Source organism: Pteropus medius, unplaced genomic scaffold (genome assembly GCF_902729225.1).
Source record: "Pteropus medius unplaced genomic scaffold, Ma_sr-lr_union100, whole genome shotgun sequence".
NCBI lineage: Eukaryota > Metazoa > Chordata > Mammalia > Chiroptera > Pteropodidae > Pteropus > Pteropus medius.
In genome coordinates this window covers 24,157,266-24,175,391 of record NW_024344240.1, presented here as the reverse complement: position 1 = coordinate 24,175,391, position 18,126 = coordinate 24,157,266, and the positions used below count along the sequence as shown (strand labels likewise).

The following is an 18,126-nucleotide window of genomic DNA, read 5'->3' as shown; positions in this document are numbered from 1 at the left end:
GTTCAAGTTACTTCCTCCATTGATAACTAATGCAGGATGCCTCAGAGATCTGTATTAGCTACTTAACATGTTTTAAACTTTCATCTTCAGCGGCACAAACAATGCACCCAAAACAGAAAAAAATATTTTCAATTCATATATCTGATAAGCTACAACACATTAACAACTCGTACAATTCAATTAAAAGATATGCAATCCAATTTTTTAAATTGGCAAAAGATCTGAATAGACATTTCTCCAAGAATATATACAAATGGCCAATAAGCACATGAAAAGATGCTCCATATAGACATTAGAGAAATGCAAATCCAAACCACCACAATGAAATACCACTTAATATATCTGTCTTAGTCTGCTCAGGCTGTCATAAGAAAATACTATAGACTGGATAGATTAAACAACAAAAATTTATTTTCTCATAGATCTAGAGGTTGGAAGTCCGAGATCAAGGTACAAGCATGGAGGCTCTCTTCCTAGTTTGCAGACAGCCACCTTCTCACTGGGTCCTCACATAGCAGAGAGAGTGAGCAGGCTCTCTGGTGTCTCTTCTTATAAGATCACTAATCCCATTAAGAGGGCTCCACCCTCATGACCTCATGTAACTCTACCTCCGAAAGGCCCCATCTCCAATACCACCACACTGGGAATAGGGCTTCAACATGTGAATTTGGGGGGAACATAATTCAGTCCATAGCAATATCCATTAGGATGGCTATAATTAAAAAGACAGATAATAACAAATGTTGACAAAAATGTGGAGAAACTGGAACCCTCATACACTGCTGGTGGGAGTCTAAAACGATACAGCTACTTTGGAAAACAGTCTGCCAGTTCCTTAAAAGGTTAAACAAAGCTCCCAAATAACCCAGCAATTCCACTCCTTGGTATCTACTCAAGAGAAATTTCCACACAAAAATTTGGACACGAATGTTGATAGCAACATTATTCATATAGCCAAAAAGTAGAAATAATCTTAATGTCTGTCGACTGGTGAAAGAATAACTAAAAGTTGGGAAACTCATACAATGGGTTATTATTCAACCATAAAAAGAAATGAAGTACTGACACATGCTACAGCATAATCTTGAAAACATAATGCTAAGTGAAAGAAGCCAGCATATTGTATGATTCCATTTTTATGAAATGTCTAGAATAGGCAACTCTGCAGAGACAAAAAGTAGATTAGTGTTTGCCAAAGGCTGGTAGGCGGAGTGGAGAAAAACAGAGTAACTGCTAATGGGTATAGGGTTTCTTTTTTTTCGGGGCGGGGGGGTGTCGAGTAGAGGGTAAATATGTTCTAAAATTGATTGTGATGATGGTTGCACAACTCTGTGAATATACTAAACACCAATGAACTGTTCATTTTAAATGAGTGACTTATGTGGTATGTGAATTATGTCTCAAAAAAATTGTTATATATTTTAAAAAGTGGTAGTTAATATCTCTGGAATCCAGCTGAGACTTGCCTTAGAAGAAAAGACCATGCCCTTGAGTAAGACCTCTTCTAGACCCATTCTAATAAAATGTGACACAAGCCCCAACAAAATCTGCAAGAAAGATGAAGTTAGTGTTTCAGTCCACCAAGTTAGTTTGTGCTTTCAACGAATCCACATGAACAAAGTCTCAAAATGAGCCTACACCAACGCAAAGCGATCAGCTAGCAATTTAACTGTCTGCCAAAATAAGAATCAACATAGTCAGAGAATGATAAAAAAAAAAAAAGCCAGTCTTTAAAATATGTTATCAAAATGCCCAATATTCAATCAAAAATCTCTAGATAAAAAATAAATAGGGAAAAGTTGAGAAAAATATTCAAAATAAGTTAAATTTGACATGGCCTAGATACTGACCATAGCTAACAAAGACCCTGAGACAGCTTTTATAATATTTAAGTCATTAAAGGAAAATATATTCAAATAATAAAAATATTGGTCTTAATGTAGAAATAAAGAATCTCAGGAAAGGAATGGAAACTATATAAAAAAAACAAATGAAAATTTAAGAACTAAAAGTTACAATAACAAAAATGAAAAAAATCACTGGATAATCTTAACATCAAATTGGAGATGTAGAAAAGTCAGTGAACATAAAGACATCAATAAAAATGATCAAATCTAAAGATCAGAGAGAAAAAGAGAATTAAAAAAAAAATGAACTAAATTTTAGGGACCTGAGTGACAATATCAACCAGCCTAATATAAGTATAATGAAAATATCAGGATATTTCACTTACATGTGGACTATAAAACAAAAAGTTACAAACTAACAAAACAAACAAAAACAAACTCAGAAACAGACAACAGAATGGTGGTTTCCAGAATGGAAGGAAAGTCGGGGGAGGGTGAAGTAAGTAAAGCGGGTCAAATATGTGGTCATGGAAGGAGACTAGACTTTGGAAGGAGAATGGATAGAGACCACAAAATAGAGTGCATATATGTCTAATTATAATCTTGTACACCTGAAAATTATATAATGTTATTAACCAGTGTCGCCTCAATAAATTTTTTTAAAAAATCACGATAAGAGGATGAGAATGAAGAAAAAATATCTGAAGAAATTATGACCAAAAATTTCCAACATCTGATGAAAATCACTATTTTATAGATCTAAGAAGCTCATCAGATTCCAAGAAGGATAAACATAAAATAGACCATGCCTCAGCACGTCATAGTCTAACTGCTGAAAGACAAAGATGAAATCTTGAAAGCAGTATGGATTGTGGAGCTGAGGGAGACAGTATGTACAAGGAACAAAAATTTATAAAGATAGCTGACTTCTCATTAAAAACTATGAGACAGAACAAAATGAACAACACCTTTGAAGTGCTGAAAGAAAAATAACTGAATTTTATATCCAACAAAAATATCCTTCAAAAACAAGGATGAAATAAGAACTTTTCAGGAAAATGAAAGCTGAGAGAATTCATCAACAGACCTACACTATAAGAAATACTGAAGGGATAACCATCAGGCTGGAAACTTGGGTCTACGGAAAAGACGGAAGAGCACATGAAATGGTAAATAAGAGTGTAAGTATAAGAGACTCTTGTCTTTCTTCTCATAAGCTACTTAAAAGACAGCTGATTGCTTGAAGTAAAAGTAATAACTCTATAAGGGGTTTATCGCATATGCAGAAGTAAAAGATACAGTAACTTACTAAGGCATGGCAGCAGGTAAATGGAATTATACTGCTGTAAGTTTGTTACATCTGTAAAGTGTAGACTGTAAAGAGGTACAATGTGACAGTGAAGAGATACTCTTAATAGACTAATTAGTTAAGGATCCATACAGTTATCCCTAGAACAATCTCCCCGCCCACTCCACACACACACGAGCAGGGGAGGGGATGAACAGAAAACAAATAGCGATATGGTAGACTTTAAACAAACCGTATCAAAAATTACATTAACTGATCAAAAGTTAACATCAGTAGTAGTAAGAATACTGACATCATGGACCCTCTGACATGATGCAGTGAGGAGGACACGACATCATTTCCATAGCATTTCTGCCAGAAATGTACAACCACGATCTAACCATGCGAAAACATCAGACATGCCCAAACCGAGGGAGGTACATTCCATAACTGTACACATCTAAAGGGTCAAGGTCATGGAAGACAAAAGAAACTTTGAGGACGTGTCACTGACTGCAGGAGACTGAAACATGACAACTAAATTTAATGTAAGATACTGGACTGGATTTGGGGCCAAGAAAATACATTAGGGAAAAATTGGTGAGACTGGAATAAAACCTGTGAATTAATAATATTGTAACAATGTTAATTTCCTGTTGTGAAATGTTAACATTAGGGGAATTAAGTGATGGTTATACATACAGAAATTCTCTGAACTATTTCTGCAACATTTCTGTAAGTCTAAAATGATTTCAAAATAAAAAGTTAAAAGATGGGATTAAATGTAAATAGACTAAACATTCCAATTAAAAGTCAGAGACTGTCCTTTAACCAAAATCTAGAATAACTCAAATGTCAGTCAAGAGTGAATAATCAAACTGTAGCATATTCATTCAATGGTATACTACTCATTAATAAAAAGGAATGAACTACTAATACCTCAACAATGTGGAAAATCTCATGGATATTATGCCGAGCCAAAGAAGCTGGACACCAAAGAGCTGAAAGAAAAGAACTAAGAATTCTGGTATAATTCTATTTATGTGAAATTCTAAAACAGGCAAAACTAATCTAGAATGACAGAAATCAGATCGGTAGTTGCCCGAGTTAGGGGGCAGGGTAGAGGAGGACCACAGGACTTTCTGAGGAAGTAGAAGTATCTTGATTGGGGTAGTGGTTGCATGGGTGTATATATTTGTCCAAATTGATTGTACAATACACTTGTAATTTTCTTGTATGCAAACTATACTTCTATAAGGCTGATTAAAAAGAAAAAGCAAGTAGCATCCCTACTATTCAGCTGTCAATATAGGGCAGCACATAAAGAAATAGAGGACAGAATATATGAAGCTTATGAGTTTTGACACTAAGACTTTCCCTAACTCTCAAAAGCAAACAGATTGTGGAAGCAAGTTCATGATATTTTTTCAGAAGCAGGCCTCCCAGGTTTTTAATTATAAAAGTGAGATGCCACTTAAGACTCTTTCTCAGCACGCGAGATAGTTAACAGTGCACTGCAACCAATCTCACTTGAAAGAAAATATTTAAAAGCTGTCTGGTAAGGTTTTGACCAGGATCCTCTAGATTTGGTTACAGTATAATAAACTATGTATCTGAAAATGAAATGTTATTGAGGTCAGATTACTGTCAAACTGACATGTTTGTGTAGCTTATTAATGCCGTGCTTAAGTATGAAAATAACACCAACTCTACCCTTTCTTTCCAGACAGAATGAAATTTCTGATTATGTCAGCAGAACTAGTCTCTGGTGATTGCACAATAGTAATTTTTGTGGTTGTTTAGAAGCATAATTAAAGCAAACATCTATTGGGTGTCTTCTATGTGTAACGCTCTGCTAAGTGTTTTCCATGCATTTTGTTTAATCCTCATAATGGCCCTTGAAGGATTTTCAGATATGGAGAAACTGAGGTGAAGAGAATGTGGGTAACTTCCTCAAGGTCACCTCTGTGTGGTGGTCACACTGCTGGTGAGTTTTGGGCCAGGGTTGAGCCAGCACCGATTGGGCTGCAGAACCTGATTTCTTAAACACTGTACATAAGAGATTAGACTTATTCTTTCATGATAAAGATATTTGTGTTAATGATACTGATAGTTTAGCTGTTCCAACGCCAAGGCAGTAAAACAGGAAAATATAAAATGGGAGACGGGGATTAAAAAGCTCACACTCTAGTTATAAGGATATAACTTCTTTTTAATCCTTTAAGATACTATTTCACTTCACCAGACAAGCTTCTACAAAGTTGTTAAAGACTCTCCTAGAAACAGAAATAAGAAGACAAGTGCCACATATGAATCACTGTTGAATCACTTGGGACTGTGTTTTGCCAGAGGATTTTAAAAGTCTCTGGGTCACATATCCACTCTGCACATCCTACAAGTAGAAGCAGTGCTTTACATTGGTTATAACCACTTTCATACATATACACTGTTTCACTTAATCCTACAATAACTCTGTGAGGTAGGCAAAGGGCAGGGTTGGCTACATTGTGAACCCACTTACAAATGAGGAAAGGGAAATTTGTCCAAGATATATTTTGCTCAAGATCCCCGGGAATACGGGGCCAGTAATTCTAGACTTCTGATTCACAGGGGACCGCAAGAAGGCCGAGCAGCCTCAGCATCAGGGTCCAGGCGCCATGGTACATCTAGTCTTTGCCTAGAATCTCCTATCTCAATCTTAACTCTTAGTAGCGTTCAACAAGAAGGTGAAATGCTAAATATTTTACTTTGACAAATCATTTTAGTAAAAAGAAATCAATTACATTACTTTATTTCATCAAACTTAAGATGCTACTGATTTCAAAATGCACCATTATTTTTTACCACTAAGAAAGGAAAGTACTCCCAATCAAACAATGACACATTGATTTTAAAATGCATCCTGATCTCAGATGTGCTAAAATGTGTGTTAGTATTGATGAAATATGATAATTCAAGACAAGCTTTCTCCAAGAGCAGATTAAGATGTTCTTGGAAGTCACTAGCTCATTAATTTATCAACATTATTAAGTAATAACAATGCTGATTGCTGGGACTATTTATTAGTGGGAAGAGAGGATCGGAGATGAGTAAGCATCACTTCTGTCATCCATAACCCACCTCTCATATTGGGTCCTTTGGGGAAAATTCCAAGAGCCAGAGCTACTGAGCTCTCAACACCTCCTTGGTAAGAGCAACTGTCATATAAGTGAATTTCCAGGCCTCCTCAATGTCAAAACAAACCAAATTATAAAACACTGAGTTCTTTTGGACCAAACTCTGAGCAGTTACTTAGAGCACCAAGATGACAATGTCTTGACACTTTCATTTTTTTTTCAGTAAAGAGCTAAAGAAAGACGCTAACACTGACTTAGTACATACTACTGGGCAGGAATTGCCCTAATTCAAATAAATTATGACAGTGAATGCTCAAAATAACCTTACAAGTTGAGCATTATTATCTCTGCTTAAAGGATGAAGAACTGGGAGCTCAGAAAAGCTAAATAGCCAGGGTAAGGTCAATCGGGTTGTGCACGGCTGAGTCAGGATACAAACTTGAGTCCTTCTGCCCCCAAAGGCCACGTGCTTTCTACTGGACAGGGGACAGAAAGCATAGTGGGCAAAGGCTTTTAAATGCTTGAAAAAATCACTATCACTGCTAGACTAAACTGAAGTCTAGAAGGGAGATGTTATAAACTACATAGTAAATAACAAACCTCTTCTGCTACAGGACACCTCATACAATTTGGGAAGCCATTTAATCAGTAGGGTGGCTGTTCATTGCTCTGAGGTGATCCTGTTTCAATCCCAGCTGCACGTAGGGACTCATCTAAGATCTATCTGAGAAGACAGCTTAACCAGCCATGTAGTTAGTAGTGAAGATAAGACCCGAACACAAAAAACTAAATATAAGACAAAGTGCACAAAAACCATCATAATGAGTGTCCTCTGAACTGTAATAGCCCATCAGAGAGCCAACTCCCAGCCACAGAGAGATCATTCTGACAGAGGCAGCATCCAAGCGGCACCTTGAAGATCAGGTAAGTGTAACTAGGAAGAGAAGGAAGGGGAAGGGACCCTGAGGGGGGCAAATGCATGAGCTAACATTAGGAAGCAAGACTTCTGGTTTGGCTGCAGTACAAGGAAGCAGCAGGAGAGGAGTCTGAAAAGGTAAGTTAGGTTAAGATTTTGAAGGGTACCGAACACCAAAGTAAAGATATGATATGAATTTGGTAAATGAGGAGTCACTCAAGCATTCTGAGTGGGAGGGAGACCTAGAGCAGCAGCGTGATTTGTCTGGGAGCAGGGTGAGAGATGTCCTTCTGGGGAGTGGACCAGGGACAAACAGCTGCTGAGAAAGCTGGGGCCAAAACTCACGTCAGATGCATAGGGGCTCACACTGGTACAGCACCACAGAAATAGGATGTGAGATGGATAACAACTCCAAAGGGTTTAAGGGAAATGAAAATAAGGAAAGATTGTCAGGGAAAAAGAACAGAGACACTTTAGAACAGCTGTCTTCGACAAGGGGCACTTTTGCCCCCCATAGGACATTTGGCAATGTCTAGCAACTTGTTGGCTGCCGACACCAAGGGGGGCAGGTGCTACTGGCATCTGGTGCGTAGAGGTCGGGGATACAGCTAAATGCACAGGACAGCCTCCTACAACAGAGAATTATTGGGCCCAAAACACTCAACAGTACTGAGGTTTAGAATCGCAGTTTAAGAACCACAGGAAACCAAAGTGGTAAAGATGCTACCATCTTTGGCTCATGAACCAAAAAGGCAAAGAAACCAGAACTGGCTCTGCAGAGACTACAGCTACTTGCCACACTGTTCACTCACTCCTTTAATCTACAATTTTGTGCACCTGCTATACACCAGGCCCTGGCAGGCACTGAAAATAAGGAGAATAGGCCCGGTCCTTGCCCTCAAGGATTACCATGCAGAAGGGAGACAAGCATGTAAGAAACATACACGTGTCTGAAAATATATGTGTGCTTGTAAATAGATATGTATAGAAAAGACTGAAAAGGAATGCACCCAAATATGATTAATAATTATCTCTAACTTGGAATTATTATCTCTAACATGTCTTAATATCAGTTAAAATTAACAGAGGTATGTTCTAGAGCCATACATTCTCACCAGCTGCCCCACCTCTGTAGTCTGGTGAGGGGGAAGGGAAGGAGGACAGGGAACTACAGAGCAGAGGGAGGACCACCCCATCTACTGTGAGACTCATCCGTGTTGACACACAGACCCTGTCATTCCTTCATTTAATTCCTTTGCCCGCTGTGTGTCAGACACTGTTTCATGTGCTCCAGATAGAACAGTGAACAAAACGGACAAAAATCCCTGCCCTCATGGTGTTTATTATGTAAGGAGGAAGCAGACGAGAGTAAACAAATAAAATACAAAAAATATGTATGTTCAATGGAGAAAAATAAAGCAAAAAAGTGGGCTTGAGAACAGGTGAGAGGGTTGCAATTTATACAGGGAAGTCAGAGAAGACCTGGCTGGGGTGACATTTGACGAAAGGTCTGAGGAAGGGCACAGAGCGGGGGCGGGTGGCAGAGAAACAACAAGGTGCAAATCCTGAGGCAGAAATATGCCTGGTGGGCTCACAGACAAGCGAGAAGGCCAATCTCCTAGAGTGAAGGGGAAAATCGATGAGGCCGCAGAGGGACACAGCGGCCAGGTTACCCAAGTTGGTCAGCCACTCTGAGGACTCTGCCTTTTTCCTGCAAGAGATGGGTGGCCATCGGAGGACTCAAGGAAAAAGTGACATGACCAGGCATGTTTCAAAAGGATCGCTACAGCTGACAAAAGCAGGGAGACCAGTCAGGAGGCTGTTACTATAATTCAGGGGAGAAGTGCTGGTGGAATGAGCCAGGAGAGGAGTGGATGAGATGTGGCCAGGAATCTGGGTATCTTCTGAAAGTAGACTTGGCAAGATTCACTGATGGACTGGATGTGGGCAGTGAAACAAATAAAAAAAAATCAAGAATGACTCCAGGGCTTATGGCATGAACTACTAGAAGGATGATATAAAGAAAGCTGTGCAAAGAGCAGGTACAAGGGAAAAGCTCAGAAGGTCAAGCTGGGATGCCTATGAGAGCTCCTAGAGAAGGTACTGTTTAAGCAATCAGACAGATGTGCCAGTCTGAAGGTCAAGGGAAAGGAGAAGGCAGGAAATGAACATGTGAGATTACGAAGAGTCCTGATGGTATTTACAGCCATCAAAGTGTATTTAGAGGAGGAGGTCTAAGGAAAGCTGCTGTCAGTGAGGGAGAAGAGAAACTAAAAATGAGGTGTCCTTGAAGCCAAGTGAAGAGTGTGCATCAAAGGGGAGGCAGTGATGCAGCCTCCCATGGCCAAATGGACATCTTTTCTATCAGTTCTTTTCAAATTATATTCAATATGGCTATACTGGATACTAATGCTAGGTAACCTGGGACCAAAGAGTTCCAGTAACTTCCAGATGGTGCCAGTAGTCTGGAATGACAGTTTAGCAAGGTAGATGACTGTGTGCCTAGGATGCAAGGCACTGGGGATAAAGCACTCATGGAACTCCTAATCCAGTTCTTTTGCCATCTCTCAATCTGGTCACACATGAATGAAAACTATCCCACTGATAACAACAGCATGGAGGAATGTTCCAGGTCCCCTTGATGCAGCCAAGGATCCAGCCTGAGCAAGAGGTCAGGTGACCACTTCCTCTCATAGACGGACCACTGGGCTGGGACAGCTTCCTCTGACTGCCTGTTCTTCCTGCATTTCTGCTCTATACTGCATCCCAAAACTACCTGCAGTGTGCATGATTACAAAATGGGTCTTAAGCACAAGATATGGGAGAATAAAAGAATTGAGAGGTTCTGGAAGACTGCACACTTGCTATGTGAATATAGTAGAAGTTACTAGAATAAAAGCTACTGAAGTTTGGGAACTATATCTTCTATCTCTAGCACCTGGGACATGCCTAGATCAATATTTGTTATTTGAATAACTGTCAACAGAAAATCCTTTAAAATGGCATATTTATTAGGCAAACTGGGCCTATGTTTAGCAAGAAACATGCTATACAATTACCAAGTTCATTGCTCTGAGATCGATGATAACAGATATTTCACTGAGCACCTTTCAAGCTCAGGCACTGTTCAGACACTGTTTGGCTCTGAAGCTGCAATGGAGAAAGACAAACAGGGGAGCAGACATTTAATAAGAACTAATAACTAAAGAAGGTTACAGATGGTGATAAGTGCTCTAGAGGAAACAGACTGGAATGGAGAGTGCCTGGGGGCTGGTGGCAGTTCTGCATGGCAGGGCCTCTTTGAGAAGCTGAGACTTGAGGGTGGGAGAAGCCAACCAACACAGAGAGGGGCAGGAGCAGGTCTGACAGAGGGAGCAGCGGGTGGAAAGGCATCTGTTCACACAGCATCATGTACACCCACCTGTGGCAGGAACTGGGTTAAGAGAGAGCGGTGCAAGCTGAGGTTGGAAAGGAAGGCAGGAGCCAGGTTATGGAGAGCTTGTTAGACCATGGCATTGAGTCTGAGTCGTATTTTAAGTTGCAGTGGAGGTACAGAGGGTATTTCTCTGGGAAGTGTGAAAACTCCCTGTTAACATCAAGAATGATACACAAAATCTTTAGGAAACCCCATTTGTAATGGCTCCATACCAGACACCTCTTAAAGAGATGCTGAGAGATTAGCTTAGGAGCAAAGCTGGGATGAGTGGTCCCTGGGCTTTGACAAGTTAAAGGACCCAACATAACCCCCAGATGAGGCTTCACCTTTGTTCTGGAGAAGGACCTATACCCGGGTAAGCAAGTGGGTCCCTGCTTGTCGATATGAGGTCCCTGAAGTCTCTGTCGGCATCAAGCCAGCAGAGATGTTTGGTAGGGCTGACAGTGAGTTTCAAGTATCTGAATTCAAATGCCTTTTGGTAGGAATGCAGGTTTGCCACGGGGAACCCTCCTCTACTCACTATTGCATTATAAACCTTCTCTTCCTCTCTCACTCATTTTGATACCTGCTTGGTTCCTGGGGGCAACTGACGATAAGACCCTGACAGTTTTTCCCTTCACAGGTATAGTATACTGCCCTCTCTCACAGTGGTAGACCGATCTGGCCTAGGGGCAAAGGGAAAACTCTCAAGTCTGATCTTCCTCTTTATATTTAAAACTTAAATTTGATTTTGCAGAGGTTACCTTTTTAAGAATAAGAATACAAATGTCAAAATTTTGCTCAGTTTTCAAACACAGGTGTTAAATCAGTATCTGCTTAGTTAAAACAACAGCTTGAGATGGGGTCAGCAAGAAACCTCCCTTCCTTCTCAGCTAGGGACTTGCTGGATCCTACACCTTATAGGACCATACTAGAATCTAACTCTCCTACTGAGAGCGCCCGCTTTTCCTTCCCTTCCTGACAGCCAACTCTGAACATTTGACCTCTCCCATCATTGGTCATTGCACCAACTGGGACCCTTTATTTCCATCAATGTAATGACCAAAATGACATCTATGCCTCATTGGACACAGCAGGTGTTCATGAGAGTCCCTTCCTTTGAGAACTGGCGAGCACATGCTGACATAAGCAGTGAGTGTGCTGTTAAAGCCCCATCCAAGGCAGCCTATAACTTTCAACGTGGAGCGAGGCAGGGGCAGGGGCCAAGGAGCTCTGACTGCCCTGCCATCGGACCCTCATCAGTAATGCCATAATAGCTAACACTTCTATAGCCCGGCAAGGTCCCAGATATGGTTTTAGTGCTTTACATACACGAATCCTCACCACTACCTATCTCATAGCAACCAAATGAGAGAAATATAAAGTTACCATTTCCATTTTACAAGTGAGGAAACTGAAGTAAAGAGAAGTCAGGTAACCTGGACTCGTACCCAGGCAGTCTGACTCTAAAGCCCTAGTCTCTACTGTCTTAGCTTTCTACACCCTCTTGTCTCAGGGGTTATCCAGATTGTACAATCTGGAAGCCTCCCCCATTCACCAGCTCCAGCTTCTGAGAGTGATATGGTATTTTCTAGTTCTAAACATACACGAAATCTCTTTAAAGTTTTAATTACTTTGATTGCAGGTCTTGTACCCCAGACAAGATTTGTATGAAGTAGTTAGTAATTCATTATTCAAAACTTCCCAGGAGAAACTTCTCAACAAATATGAGTGAGGTATATAATTTTAGAGATGAGTTTAGAAAGAGACTCAACTGTACTCCAAGCTCCCACAGCAATGGAAACCTCTTATCATCTCCAGGTACCTGTTGCGAAGAGAAATGGGTGGGTGTTCCCAATCCTGGTTCAGACCTAGGAGAGCACAGCACCAGTGATGGAGCCCAGAGTTCAGGGCTGCTCTGCACTTCTCCAAAGTCTGGCTCCCTCTGAAGACAGAGTAAGGCTCAGCAGCAAACACCATTAGCCTGGGCAGATGTTAGAAAAGCTTCATTTCTATATTTTTGTTCCCCCAGCAGGATTCAGAACAAATCTATTGATTGAACATTCCAGATAAATCTAAAGTGATTTGAGGGCTAGTTTGTAAACCAAGAACTTTTAATTCACTGCCTTTTCCAACTTAAGCCCAGCTATCATTTCTCAGACCTTGGGAAATTCACTCCTGACCCTTTACCAATTAGTCAGAGAAGAATAACCTTGGAGGGGTTAGCATTTTTGGACTCAAGAAGAGGACTAGAAACCCGTTTAAGAACAGGCTCTGGGTGCCTCCCCCCAGGAACTCAGGCAGAAGCCCTGAAGTCACCCGAAGTTGGAGACAGAGCCTCCCCATAATCCTCAGGAGGCTGGCTAACCACAGAGGCCCCTGCCAGGCTGGAGCCCAAAGCCAGGAGCACAACCTGAGCCTCCAGCTCAACCACAAACCCTGCCTGCAAGACCACGATTTGTGAAACAGTAACTCTGTGAGAGCGGCAGGGCTGGAGCAGCCCCACCAGTGGGAATGCACCTCCTTTGATTGGCTGCTTCCCCACCCACCAGGCCTGGTCCACAGCAAAGGGATTTCCAAAACTGAGCCAGCTAAAGCTATTTAAAATGACAGAATGCTAGAACTGGAAGGGGCCTCTAGCACAATCTAATCCAATGCTCTCACTTTACAGAAGAGACAACTGAGAAGCCAAGAAGAAGCTACATTGCGTCCCCTCCCACCCCCATCCCCATAAACCTCCCAGGCAAAACCTCAAAAAAAGAACAGGATATACAGGTGGGTTGGGTTCTTTAAGGGGTTTGGAGGTTTGGGGGTGCAAAAAGAAATTCTGAGAAAACACCCCGTGCTCTTCAGGGTTTGCACTGCTGTCAACACCATACTTGCTCAGAGGGGACCCCAGAGCTGCTGGTTGAGCTAGGTAATGATTGCAATCAGCAAAGCAGCCTGAGTCTAGATTTCCTGAAACCTCACGTATGGTATTTGGAGGGGTAGGGGATAGTCTCCCCTCAGTACCAACCACTTTCCAAATCACCCAGGAGGAGAAGAGTTGGGAAGAAAGCCACAGGGGTGGAGAACAGGGAGGAGACCAATTTTAGAAAATCTAGAAGGGATTCACGCAGCACAAAAAGACACAACTGCAACCACAGGGGCAAAGAAGTCAGGAAATGCTGCCGGAGTGGCCAGCCCAGTGGCCAGACTGTCAGCTAGCAAGTCAAACTGGGATGGAGGAGGCGGAGGTTTAAATTTAGCCAGGTAAACAGAGCTGCTGGGTGGAGAGGGCCTGGTAGGAGCAGGCAATCACCTGCTCTTCTCGCAGAAGGGAAAGTCCAGCCCAAACTGCACCAAGCAGCAGGTGGGCTTTTGGGACTCCATCAAAATGCTGGTCGGTGGAGCACAGAGCTAGATAGATTATTTTTACTTTAAAACGTGGCTCAGATTAAAAACTATCAGGTCTTTTCCTTTCATCTTTATCACAATATCTATTCCCAACCCCTCTGCTGGATTTTGCTGGACTCCTGGATACAGTTTGAAGACATGCCATAAAAAAAACAGCCGAAGATGCCCTTAGGTGATGGTGGGGAGCTCCTATATTCATTCTCTCCTCACCAAGGGATTTTTATATCTATTGCTCTTGTGAGTCTTGAGAGATATGAAGGAGTTACAAAACCCACCACAACAAATTCAGGATTGTGTTCAGGTGTGGAGCTGGAATGGAGGTGGAGCCTGAAGACCTGTTTAGAAGATTAGGGAGATAAATGACAGGCAGTTTGAAAAGATTCCTAGGGAGAACAAAATCAGAATAGTGAACAGGAAAGCTTTTATGGACATATTGGTTTTTATTTCAGAGAAGGCAAGGACTATCACTTCATATAAAACTTTCCTACCCTGCTAGAGATGCCAGGCCATGGCAATCCAGAAACTAGCAGAACTATCCTAGAAGTAAAAATTAGAACAGACTAGCCCTGGTCTTCAGCCCTCCTGAAAAAGTGCAAACAAAAAATCTTTCAGCTGTCACTAGAGTAAGAGGAGAGTGAAATATACAGGTGAAGACAATCTCCCAAGTTTTTTTATTTTTATTTTTATTTCACAGCATATGGCTTCCAGCAATTTGGCAATATCCCTTTAACTTAAGCTTTTGAGACAGAAAACTTTTTAGAAAAAGCTTGTTTCAAGCCAATAAGACACCCTTGGAGATATTACAACCACCAAATTTATTAAAGAGAGGACCGATTTCAGACACTCCGAGCAAACACCTATACACACACACCCACACACCCTCCCTCACATATTCATACTCAAATACATAAGAAATCAGAGCCTGGGAAAGTAAAAAAACCCATGATGGAAAGGGCCAACAAGCTCCTCCAAGGTTGGCTCCTACTCCTGTGGCAGGCCGACTCCACAATATGTCACACACCACTGTCTGATTTTCTTTAGGAAAAGAAGGGGGGCTGTGTTGCTCATGCCTGCCCTTAGCTATTTATACATATATTGTCTCTTTAGTTCCCTTTGCTGCATTCACCTCCTACCCTGGTGTCAGCTCCACCTATACCTTGTGGTGGGGAGACCCGGCTTTAAGCCTCTTTCCTTGGGCTCCTGGACCTGACAGCAACATGAAGAGCTCAGCTGCATCACTCTCACAATTGTGCAAAGTGGTCTCATAGCATTACGTTTCCTTTAGAGGATACACACCTGCTGCTTCTTGCTATTTATAACCACAGATCTTTTGTGTCACAGAGACAGCAGACACTATTTTGAAACAGAGGAAAACCACCACTCAGCCTTCCACCTCTCATAGATCAGTGTGTATGCCAGGACTTGTGTGTGCGCCTGGACAGGCATGTCTAGGACAAACTCAGGGACCCGCACCTACTCACCCATGTCTGAGACTGACAGTCTTGCCTTTGATACATAAACCCCACATGTGAATCAGGTAACAGCAGGAGCAGCTAGCACCAGGAAAGGGTCTTCAGGCTTTCACAGGGTATACCCACTGCTCCTGGAGCCCTATGTTGCCTTAGGGCCAGCTATATAAGAGGTGCACCTAAGCTTCCACTCATGTACATGCACCAGTGTTGGTATGTGGCCAGCAGTATGACCCCGCCCCATTGCCCCAGAGGTTTCTGCACCCACAATGATGGTGCTGCACAGATGTCTGATCGCAGCTCTGTCAAGTGGGCACAATCTTGGTGACTGGAGTAGTTCAGGGGATTGGTAACATGATCCTGAGCCTTTCTCCTCCAGGTACCAGGCTGAAACTCTGCCTAGGGTGGTAGTAAGTGGAAGCTGCTGCCAAGGTGGCCAAGTGGCAAAAGCAGTGAAGAAGGCCCTGTGGAACGTGGAGGGCAAATCCCCCCATTCACAGCTAGGTCACCCACCCGTGGCCTGAGCTACCTCGGCTTCTCTCTCTGCAAACAGAACAATCATGCCCCAAACAAACTAAATGATCTCCCGCATTGATTCGCAGGATGAAAATTTTTATCTAGGGAATCTGGCTCTGACTAGAGTGCACGGCCAAATATCCATGAGGATCCAGGAAAAGTTGGAGAAAGAGGTCACTTCCCACTTCTCTCAGGGCAGGGGATGGATGAGCCCAAGGAGCAATGAAAGAAAACTGAAAATTCGGACCACCACTCAGGGCTTGACCTGCTCCGGGCTCAGGCAGGAATCCAAGCACCAAGCCGCTGTGGGGGTTAAAATAATACAGATGTAGTCCTCGCCCAGTCTGGCTGATGCGGGGAGCGGACCTCAAGCAGAAGATTACAGCTGGGCCCGACCAAGCCAGGAAATGTGAGCGAGAACCTCGGAGGGGCTCACACTTCTCAGACAAGCACGAGCAGGGCCCCAGGGCAGTCCCCGCGCACGCCCGAGGGCGGCAGCTCCCCAGCCACCCCCTCGGTCGCCCAACCCTCGGGACCGAGAGTCCTCGGGGACCGAGAGTCGCGAGCGCCCGAGCTGCCGGGGGACGCGGGGGGGCGAGAAAACCCGACCCGACCCTACCTGTCCGCGGCCGCAGCGCGCACCCCGCGCCGCACACTGGCTGGAGGCAGCAGCAGCCCCAGCTTTGTTCGCGGCCCGGGGCGGGGGATCCCTCTCCCCTTCCGTGCTCCCTGCCCCCCACCTGACCGGGCTGCGGCCGGCGCTGCGGACCCCGCTCCAAGCCAGCTCCACCAAACCTCCTCGCACAGGGCAGGGCCCCACTCCCGGGAACCGCTCGTCCCTCCGAGCTCCTGGGGGCCGCGTCCCCGCGGCGCCCAGACCCAGCCGGCGCGCGGGCGCCGAGGGGGCGGGAACCCGGGAGCTCTGGGAAGTTTCGGAGGCCGGAGCCGAGGAGGGGCGCCTCCGGGCGGCGAGGCCGGGGGCGGCGACGGCCCGCGAGCGCCCCTCTCCCGCAGAGGGCGGCGGGGCGCTTACCTGCATGTCCCGCCGCCTGTCAGGCCCGCGGGCTCCGGCTGCTCCAGCGACGGCTGCGCCGGGTCGGCCGGGGGCGGCGGGGGCTCTGCCTGCCCCTCTCAGCGCGCGGGCTGCTCGGGCCGCCGCACCGGACTCTTCATCCGCGGCCCGGCGCGCTCCGCTCGGGAGATCCCGCCGAGGCGCCTGCGGGTCCCCAGGAGCCGGGGCAGCCTCCGCGGGGCGCGCGCTGCCCGGCGCGGGAGGCCCCGGCCCTCGGAGTCCGCGCTCGCTCTTGCCGCCGGGAGGGCTCCCTGCCCCGCGCTCGGAACCCCGCGCTCCGCTGCGGGGAGGTCGGGTGCGGAGCCCGCGCCGCGCGAGGGGAGGCCCCGGACCCTGGGCGCCCCGCTGGGGCGCTGCCGTCGGTCGTCGCTGGGCAGCGCGCTCTTCTCCGGAGCGCGGGACCTCAAGAAGTTTCGGCCCCGAGTCGGCTGCGGGCGGGCGGCGGCCGCGCCTGGGCTCCGAGTGCAGGGCGGGCGCCGGGAGAGCGGATCCCGGGCCCCGCCGCCCCCGCCCCGCCCCCGCGCCTCCGCCCCGCCCCCGGCCGCCGCGCGGGCCCCGGCTCGCTCCTTCCCACCCGCGAGCCCGCGACCCCCCCTCTCAGGGCTCCTCCCAGGCGCTGGGACCGTGACCTCCGCACCTGCCCCGCCGCCCCGGCGGACTCGCCTCTCCCTCCGCTCCTCGGCGGAGCGGCCTGGGCCTTGACTGGAAGTGCGGTGGGGAGCCCCCGTCGCCCAGCCCCCTCCCCGGCCCAGCGCATCCACGGGCTCCTGCTCCCGGAACTCGACTCCGTCCTCTGAGAGGACCGCTGGGACTCCTCTGGACCAGCAGCCCGTGGGGCGCCCAGTGCTTCTGCCAGGAGCACTCACTTCGGGGGCTGCGGAGCTGGAGGCTCTGAAAAGGGAGAGATTTACATCAATAGCTCTTATATTTACATCAAACTCTTGCATGCGCTTGATCTTCCTTTGAATCCCACCAAAGCAGTAGTTATCTGTTATTTACGCTCCATCAATCCAAGTCATTCCTCTTCTGGTCCTGGACCTTTCCCTACAGCACCCAGCAGAGAGATCTCTGGGAAAGAAACTTTGGGGAGG

At 45.2% G+C, this 18,126-nt stretch overlaps 1 protein-coding gene across 1 annotated transcript in view; it reads right to left on the bottom strand.

The window, feature by feature from the left end:
- WNT5B (Wnt family member 5B) overlaps positions 1-17,128 on the bottom strand; it is a 98,024-nt gene extending 80,896 nt beyond the window's left edge. The window contains exon 1 of the mRNA XM_039869207.1: positions 16,997-17,128. Within this exon, the coding sequence (XP_039725141.1) occupies positions 16,997-17,002 (6 nt within the window). The 5' untranslated portion in view covers positions 17,003-17,128. The remainder of the gene's footprint in view (positions 1-16,996) is intronic.
- Between the last annotated feature and the right edge of the window lie 998 nt (positions 17,129-18,126).